The sequence below is a fragment of the Chenopodium album genome, chromosome 20, assembly GCF_948465745.1.
Source record: "Chenopodium album chromosome 20, dcCheAlbu1.1, whole genome shotgun sequence".
Taxonomy (NCBI): domain Eukaryota; kingdom Viridiplantae; phylum Streptophyta; class Magnoliopsida; order Caryophyllales; family Amaranthaceae; genus Chenopodium; species Chenopodium album.
Genome location: NC_137853.1, coordinates 23,254,194 through 23,264,216, shown reverse-complemented (window position 1 = coordinate 23,264,216; position 10,023 = coordinate 23,254,194). Strand labels below are relative to the sequence as shown.

General features: G+C 35.6%; 1 protein-coding gene across 1 annotated transcript; it reads left to right on the top strand.

Annotated features, from left to right (window-relative positions):
• LOC145598350 (ataxin-3 homolog) lies at nucleotides 1-8,698 on the top strand. The gene is made up of 2 exons (XM_081654694.1): nucleotides 1-307; nucleotides 7,753-8,698. The coding sequence occupies exons 1-2, from the start codon at nucleotides 65-67 to the stop codon at nucleotides 8,314-8,316; spliced, it is 807 nt and encodes a 268-aa protein (XP_081510820.1). The 5' UTR covers nucleotides 1-64; the 3' UTR covers nucleotides 8,317-8,698.
• Nucleotides 8,699-10,023: the final 1,325 nt, after the last annotated feature.

Genomic DNA, 10,023 nt, shown 5'->3' with positions numbered 1-10,023 from the left:
AATTCCTGTATTCCTTTCAAGTTAGGGTTTCCCAATTTGATAAATTAATTTCAGACTCCGAACAATGGAAGGTCCGAGCAATGGAGGAATGCTGTATCACGAAGTCCAAGAAGGAAAGCTGTGCGCAGTGCATTGCGTGAATACTGTATTACAAGGACCTTTCTTCTCTGAGTTCGATTTGGCCGCTCTTGCTTCCGATCTTGATCAGACCGAAAGGCAGATGATGACGCACAATACCGTCGGTGCTGGTGATTTCGCTTCTGCTGAGTCCCACAACGTCTCTTTGGGTGGCGATTTTAGCATTCAGGTATTACTAATCCCCCCATTTACTTTAATTAATCTCAACTATTGATTATTTGAATAATCCCAACTTTGGGGATATTGACTTTATCTCAAATTTTATTCAATTTTTTGGGTTCATTTCTGATTGAATTTCAGCTAAAAGGTTTTTTTTTTGGTTTGTTTTTGTTATTTATTGGTACTGTTGAAATGATGTGAAGTTAATTATTCTGTGATTGAATGATTAGAATGTATGCTAACGTTTATAATGGTGACGTTTGACCTCTGGATAGTCCGAATCGGAGAAATTGTATTGGAATGCTGTGTGATTTTGTTATATATTGTTGTGTTTATTCTGTTCTAGCAATTCGTTACTGTAATTGGTTTTTTTTTTAAGGTTATAACTTTTGTTTTACTGTAAATGGTTTTGAAGGGTACAACTTTTGTTGTCTTCATGAGTAGTTAAGAGTTGGATCACTGTTTCATGCATCATGTGCACTGTGCAGTGATTGATAATCAAGCCATCTTTGGGTTGTTAGCTTAATGTTGAAGTACACTCTGACTTTAGAGTGAATTTCATATGTAGATTTGTTCATTTAATGGAATGGAGCCGTCCGAGTACGAAATTATTGGTCTTTGTATATTTTAGGATTTTGCTAGTTCTAGACATCTAGGCCTGGGTGCAGTGATTGATGTTAGTATCCAAGATTATTTAATACCTACATTGTGACTGTTGCAAAACCTTAATACGTGGACATGGTTAGATATGATGTGCTCAGTTGGGGTGTGCTGATTGTCTTAACGTACACATATTGTAGCCCCATCTGAATTAATCAAAATTATGTAGCACTCTTGTATTTAAGGCCCTTGCATGGGAGTGATAAGCCCCATCTGAATTCGATTAGGCCTTGCTTCATTTTATTTCCTCCATCACCTTGTGTTAAAATGCTTTCAAAAAATACATCTAGAGCACCGACATTGTGAAATAACACCTTTTATGATTTATTTGGTGAGATTTTGTTTTTAAAGGCACATCTAGAGTACCGAAATTGTGAGATAACACCTTTTATGATTTACATCTAGAGCACGGACATTGGTTTTTTTTTGGTTTTGTTTTGTTTTTTTTTTTTGTTTTGTTTTTTTTTTTTTTTTTTTTACCCCAAAGGCACTTCTAGGCTAGTATTCATCCAAAAAACTTGACAATCTTGACATGTTAAACTCTCGAGCTTATTTTGAAGGAGTTATCTGTGATTAGTTGCATAGTTTTAGTTGTCCTTTAAGAATAAGGTTTAAAATGTAACAAAAAATGATGAATTTGCTTTAAGTTTTACTATGGTTTGCATGTGTGAGCTAAACCTGACTTGTGAGTTGGTTCCCATTTGTTTTGTGAGTTGGATTAGGAGTTGATTAGGATCAATGCGCTGATTAGAAAGTCTAGGGGAGCAAGATTTCGGGATTTCGTAGTGTTTTAATATTAGAAAACTTATCAGATTGTTTCCTCATTCGGAGAGTTTAGGAAGATTATTGCATTCCTAGGTTATGAATTAGAATACTTATCAGATTATGAATTATATTTTTTTGGGCTTGGTTTTGTTTTTATTATTTCCTTCGTTTCTTTATAGTTGCAACAATTTCCTAAAATGGATTTGTCACAATAGCTGTAACACACTATAATTGGAAAGTATTTTACGTCAAAAGTTGTACTATTACCCTTATTATAATCTCATGGCCCACTAAATACTCTCAACAATCTCTCTCCTCCATTTTAAATGTTTCAAATCACATGAGACCCACTTTTCTTAAATAGCGTGAAAAAAGGTGTGTTGCAACTATTAAAAAACGGAGGAAGTATATTTTATTTAATTTTTTACAGTTTTGTAAAACCATCAAACACTAATTTGTATTTCTGTTACATCTAATTGCTCTAGGTTTGTAAGAAGTCTTTTGAACCCTAGCGTGTCATATTGTTAAATTGCCTGGATACTGTGTTGATGAGTATTATTTCAACAGTCAAGGTTTTACGCAGTGAAACTTCTAGAACTGTCCAAGAACTTATCCACCTTCAATAAACTGCAAAATTCAAGAAGCTTACCAAAGGAAGGATCTGATCCTTATCAAGCTTGCAAAATCTCTACCAACATAAATTGCAAAATTCAAAAAGTTTCCTATAGGAAGGATCTGAGCCTTATCAAGCTTGCAAAATCTCTACCAACATTCCTACAGCTAGCCAAGAAACATTACTGAAGTGTTGAGGTCCTCTTTTATCTCTTAGGAATTAGTTCTAACACTCTGAATTTGACTGTGCTTAGTGGAGCTAGAATCTGATGTGATCCAACTCCATGATAAATAGTAGTCCAATTTTGAACTTTAGGATCATCCTTGACAGCTGAAAACACTTTGCCATAATGGATCCTGTCTTATAGTCTATCCAAAATTGCTGAAACATTAAGCTGGTCAAACATGTCGTCTGAACACCAATATAATACATTAAGCCCAATAAACCCCCATGAGGCCCACTCTTGGAGCCTTCTTGATTTCCGCATCCATTTAGGCGTCTTTTGGGTCACTTAGCTAGAATGGATTGGGTAGGAGATCTATACCAAGGAAGTATTGATTCAACCCCCCATATTGACCATAAATTAATTGGTTAAATTGGGTATGGATTATGAATCCCATTGTTGATGTTTGGCTCACTCTTGTATTAGAACAGATCTAGCTTTCATTTTTTTTTTTTTTTGCCTTTTTACGTACTATATATAACTTTATTAATTCTTAAATCTATTTATTCTCATAAGTGTACAATATACTCTAAGTAGGTTTTCTTTCTTTTCAATCTTTTATTTATTTATCTTTAAAGTACAAAAGTATTAAAAAATTTAAAATGTCAAACAAACAATCAATCAATCGATCAAAGGCTTAATCCCATGTGTGGGGTCGGCTACATGAACCCAAAAGTGATTATTTCATATAGTCATCCACAAAAATCTTCCTCCTCCATTCCCTATGGTCAAATACCTCATCCTCATGCAAATCCATTTGTTTCATATGTTTCCTAATTCCTTCCAACCAAGTCATTTTCGGTCTCCCTCTACCTCGTTGAAACATAAACTGAAGCCAAAAATAAAATTTGCAAAATCAATTAATTTACACACTAGTTAGGATCATAACATCATAACGTGTATCCCCCCCCCCCCCCCCACACCAACACACACACACCCAAAAAAAAAAAAATGTTTAAGGCTCCTGGTAAACTCTTGCCCCCCCCCCCCCCCAACAAACCCACATCCAAAACCATCCAACTTTATCTCAAAACCACCCAAATCAGCCTTGAACCCACCCCCTCAATCCACCTCACCCTGTAGCCACCCCCTTCCACCTGAAATAGCAATTTTGTTTATTTCATTTAAAGGTTAACCATAAAATAAATATAAGGGCACATTGGAGATTTAAACAAAAGCATAGTGGACAAAAACAATAAAGTGCAATAATTAGAGGCCGCCATGTAGAATATCCCAAAATTAAATCAACCAATTTGAACCATAATCTATTAGTCTACATATGCCTGATTAGAAGGAATAACTGAATGGCAACTAGAAGCGTTGATCCTGCAGTTAAATTCTTGTGTGTCATAGGGTTTGTATCTAGGGTGAATTGGAATAACAAACCTATGTGGAGGGTGAATGCGTATGAGATTATAGGAGGATATGGTGGGGTGGAGTTAGAATTCATTAGGTATCAGGTTCCATGTTTAAAAACCCAAACAAACAACAAGAAGCCCAACTAATCCTTTTAGTCTAATGCTCCCTCATATATTCTTGGAAGATTTTTTTGGCGGCTTTATAAATATAAAGGTCAGCACTATAAATGTGCATGGAAGCAAAGGTTCAATACAACTATTCAAGTTTTGTGTTTATGTTAATTACATAAGGAGGAATTTTTTAATATAGTAGTAGTTGTCATTATAAGCTGGGATCCAATCTTATTAGACAGGAGAAATTAAATTAAGGATTCAGGAAAACTTTTTAAAGGATCCAAAACTTGAAATGTACCCAGGGACACAATTCAAAAAAATTAAAAAAAAAAAAAAAAAACAAAAAAAAAGCTTTGTACAGCTTAATTTTAATAAAATTATGAAGTTTGAAAATCATTAGGAGTAGCGGGTCACAAAATGAGGTTTCAATTTTTTTTACTGTATTATTTACTTTCTGTTTGTAGATAATGGAGTTCAAGTAAAGACCGAGAATTCCCGTAAAAAATGTTTGACCAAATAGGGCAAATACATCTGTTCGGGCTCATAATGTAGTCATGTATATTCTTTCCCACCTATTCTCATTTTTAAAACAGCAAAAACAAAAATAAAATAAGATTGAAAAATGTAGAACACACTGAATAGGGAAAATGTCGAAGAAGACTAGCTTCCTGTGCCAGAGAAGAATACCGGAGGAAGTCTTGTCTCTCTCTTTCTCTCAAAAGACCCAATGTCATGGTTATTACATTTGTGGATATGTACTTCTATTAAAGATACAGTGTTGGTCTGAGACACTTTCTCTCCTGATAGTTGAACCAGATTTCATGTCCACTCCCGGGTTGTGTAAGTGCACAAAAGGGTGGTGTGGGCGGATTTTGAGCATCACAGGGTGGAAGGATATGCAACTTTACTAGAGTATTAAAAAATCCCCTTATGCGAACCCTCTTTAAGTCCAATGTCTATGTTACCAAGTGTAGGATTAAATTCTCAAAAGGTTCTTGGGGTAAAATCTTTTAGCCAAGCAACTGTATATTCATCCAACAAGATGATGAAACCATAGCTAACTGTGAGAAATTTACCTAGCTTCATCACTAATCTGCTAGATTTGATAATGGGTTTCTTTAGGCTCCGAGGTGTTAGGGATAAAGCAACAGATATTGTAACGTATACGGAACTACAATAACAACACACAAGATTTTTACGTGGAAAACCCCTGATCAACAATAAGGGGATAAACCACAGCGATCTCTGGGATGAGAACAACTTTACAAACAATAATTTCGAGAGTACAATGACCACCACCACAATTATAATTATCAGATACAATGTATTTTAGAATAGTCTACACTAAGTACCCTTAACATTGGTACTTATACTAATCTTAAAATTACCCCTCACACTAATATTCTAATATTGTGTTTGTCTCTTATTTGTTCCTCCCTTGGTATTACAAATATTGTGCTCTTCTCCTTCTTGAGATGCACTCACTACTTCTATTCATTGCTAGCTACTACAATTTTCCTAGCCTCTCCCACAGTGTGTGCCTTCTCACACAGCCACAGCTTACACTCACACACTTCTCATATATATGGATACAATAAAGCTTCTCATTCAAGCTTCCCAACTACATTTTGAGAACAGGCCCTTATAAAATACTAGTAAGCAAAGTCAACACCTATTTTCTACTAGGTATGACACCAAAATAACTATCTTGGACAAGTCCACTAACTCAATTCCCAATTCAACCGTCCACCTTCAATGCATTCTCCTTTTTTTTGTTTTTTTTTGTTTTTTGTTTGTTTGTTTTTTTTTTTTTTTTTTTTTTTTTTTTTTTTTTTTTTTCATTTTTACTTTCTTATAATAACAAATATTACTAATAAAGAGTAATACTACTCAACTAACCGTGATTTGGGGAGATTAACCCAACACGAGGATTGCTCACTTCTTGATTGCCTAAATAGTGCCTAACAGCTAGGAAACATTATCTTCTTGGTTAAACAATGTGACAGGTTTTTATGAAATTGTTCAATAGATTGAATCTAGACTTTGCTACTGCATGCAAATAGTATTAATTTAAAGTTCTATATGTCTAGGAAGCTTTGATTGGAAAAATTAAAAATAATGAAGCTGTTTCTATTAATAAGCTTCTTATGAATTGAGAATTTAACCTCTTAAGTTTGTTTCCTTGAAGATTGGACAAGAAGGGGCGGGCTGATTTAACAAATAACATCTGTACAAAAATTTCACATGCTTGATGTTTTATTTATTTTATACTATCCATAAATTCATATGACTCTCAGTTTAGGATGATAGTGTGCTGGTTCCCCCTGTCTTTTTCAAATTTCCTCTCTTCACAGATTTGTTTTGTTATGCGGCTTTTGTTTTCCATTGCAATGGTGTAAGTGCGGCGGCAGGAGTTTGTGTTTTGTTGGTGGTGTGAGGGTTTTTTTTTTTTTTTTAATTATTATTATTTTTTTTATATGATGACAGTGGATGGCAGGAGGTAGTTTGGTTTTGATGGCTTTGGTGGTTGGATTTTGATGGAGAGGTGATGGTTCGGATTTGAGAGTTGTGGGTGGGGATACAATAATGGAATTGCCATGTTTAGTTGGTGGCTGTGATGATGAATGGGAGTGGGGCTGAAGATGTTTGTATTTTAGTAGTGAGAAAAGGAAATGACCATGGTTCAAGAAATCAATATATATTTAGGGGAAGGTTATGTTAGGCATAGTCTATTAGTAGTGACTTGGGGAATAAGTTACACATTTGTTAGAAGGGATTGTCTATAAATAGGCCTCATTAGGAAGAAGAAAGATTGACAGGTTTGTTATTGGGAGAGAGTGAGCCTCTCAAAAGCTCATATTAGGAGAGCATCCACCTCTCGAAAGTGGAATTATCATCCGATTTTATTGTAATTCTCATCTTATCAATTTATTATCATTTTCTTCTTAACTTTTCTATCATTGTTAGCTGTCAGCTATGTCAGTTCCTAGCTGTTACTTAGGCAACTTAACATCTATTTATCATCGAACACTTTTTTTTAGGACCCCAAGAGGTACCCCCTTGAATTTTTAGAACCATGTGGTGCCTCATGCATTTTATTAAACCTCAGGAGTACCACCTTATTATTCTTTTTATAATTGCATAACTGCATAAGGAGTATGCACAAATTGTAAACGACTTTGTTTCAGATTCTTATGTTGTAAAATTCATTCATGCACTTTATTATGTCCATATAGTATCATACTGCTCATTCTGTTAATGTTTGTTCCATTTGACTTTTTCACAGTTTTCAATGCATAATTTTGATCATTATTTTTTAACTATGTAATTAAATATTATGAAAGTTGATATTTTGAAACTATACATTGAAACGAATCTAGCAAGTTCATGAGTTTGTTTTTTTCTCATGTATATTGACGGTCATTCATAAAAGTTCTCTCTGCAAATGGAATATTACACAATGGGAAAACCGAAAGGAACACAGGGAGCACACTTTATAGAATGCTGTGACAGTCCAGTTCTCTCTGCCTATTTTCATGTGGTTTGATATTTGTTATTTGCATGAGAATGAGGTATTTGATTGTATGAGATGGAGGAGGAAGATTTTTTGTATGTGACTATATGGAATAATCACTTTTGGTTCATGTAGCCGACCCTACTTATGGGATTAAGGCTTTGATTTGATTTGACTGATTGATTGATTTGTTTTTAACACAATGTAGGTCTTGCAGAAAGCCTTGGAAGTGTGGGATTTGCAGGTCATTCCTTTAGATTCACCAGTAGCAGAACCAGCTCAAATTGACCCTGAAGAGGAAAATGCTTTCATATGTCATTTGCAGGATCACTGGTTTACCATTCGAAAGGTAAATGGAGAGTGGTATAATTTTGATAGCCTTTATGCAGCTCCAGAGCAGCTTTCCAAATTCTATCTCTCTGCATATCTTGACTCGCTAAAAGGAGCTGGCTGGAGTATTTTCCTTGTGAGAGGAAACTTCCCAAAGGAGTGTCCTCTTTCATCCGAAGCTTCAAATGGTTTTGGTCAGTGGCTGACTCCTGAAGATTGTGTGAGGATACTAAAAGCCTGCAACTCAAAGGGTGAATCATCACGTGCAGTTGATCCAGTAAGGAGGCAGACTTCTGATCAATTCTCATCACTTTCTGAGGCAGAACTTCTTGCCATGGAGGATGAAGATCTAAAAGCTGCTATAGCTGCCAGCTTAATGGATTCTACCCCTGCCATACCCATTTCAGAAGCTAGTGTCCCTTCTACTGAGAAATCGAATTGAGTGCATGCTACATATCAAAATACCCCCTGCCCCAGAAGTTCCCATTGGGTGCCTGAGCTCTCCCATGCATAAAGTGTTTGTGCATCTAGTTCATGCATTTGTTGGTTCCTCCATATCTTACTGAACGATATACGTTGCATAAGCTTTTGTGCCGGTGACTAGTAACCTTTAAACATTTCCATTGAGAGGTAACTTTTTTTTAAAAAAAAAAAATTTCTCCTTTCCCAGCCTGGTGTAATATCAATTAATTGTGATGTATTTATTTTGCTTGCAACTTTCTTTTTGAATTGAAACCACAGCATGTAATTGGTAGTGTTTCTGATTAACTTCATTTGTTGGTGCATTTGAAGTTAACAATCTTAGAAATTTAATTTATTTATTTATATTTATTTTGTATTTATAATAAAATTATTGATTGATCAGAAGCTACTCACTCCATTTTTAAATAAAGTTCATCACTTGCCTGCCTTACTTTATACAGTTTTTGAATATGTCAATGATGAAAAACTGTGTGGTTTTAGGCTACCCAAAAAACGTACTTTTAGTTCGATTCGGGTCCAGTTCAGAAAATCCTGATAAGGTTTGGTTTGGCTAATTATTTATTTATTTATTTATTTTTTTCTTCTATCATCCTTAGTTTAAGGATATCATTTGCCTAACTCAACTGTCGTCTCTTAATAAATGCACCATTCCCTCAATAAGAAATCACTCTATATATCCCACGGTAGTCATTGAAATTTCTAAGGTGATCAAATAAACTTTGACATTACTTAGGCCATAAATAATTGAAGTGGTCCCTCTTAACTTTTTTTTACCAAAAATCCTTTAAATAATTTTCTAAATTGTTAAAAATCATTTATGCAAATTGGAAAATAATTTTAGAAATTAAAAAAAAAAATCCCAACCACAATTTCCACTAGCCCCCACCCTGCCGCGCCCACCGCCACCGCCTGTGATTGTCGGAGGCCACCGACGACCACCTCTGACTGTTGACGACTACCAACCCAGCACCCTAACACGCCGGCGACCTAGTTTTCTCCCTTTCCCCTACCGACGGCAACACCCAGCCCAAGATCTCTAACCCATAATCAGCCCCGTCATTTTCCCCACCCCAAAAACGACGCCCCTCGCCATTTTGGGGTGGGGATTCGGGCTCCTAATGTGGTCGCCGACAGTGGGTAAGTGTGTCACAACATTGGGGTAAGTACGCTGCAGCGTTGGAGTCGCTGACGAATTGATACAGGCATGTCGTCGAACGCCGGCGATTGGATATAAATCTGGGTGGCAAAGGGAAAAATTATTATTAGTAGTGTTGTTGTTGTTGTTTAAGCCTCTCTTGCAAAGGTATAAATAGCTTGGGCCTTTTGAAGGCTTAGGTTATTTAAATATTGGCTCTATTAAAAATTTTGGGCCCAAGTTTGTTTGGACTAAAACTTCACTTTTTTTTTCTAGTCTTTTTTATTTTAGGTTGATGTCAAAGGATGAAAATGCTTTAGTTTTTTATGGTTACCACCATGATTGTGGTTGGACACTACTTGTAGCCCCACTCAGTCAAAAGTGAGGACTTTTGTAGACACCAAAAAATGTCTCTATAAAACCAAACCCGATGACGAACAACCTTTCACCGCCATTATTGATCGGGCTGAGTATTTGATCTTTAGAGTGCATAAATGCATATTAACTTAATACATTTCATAAACCAAATCA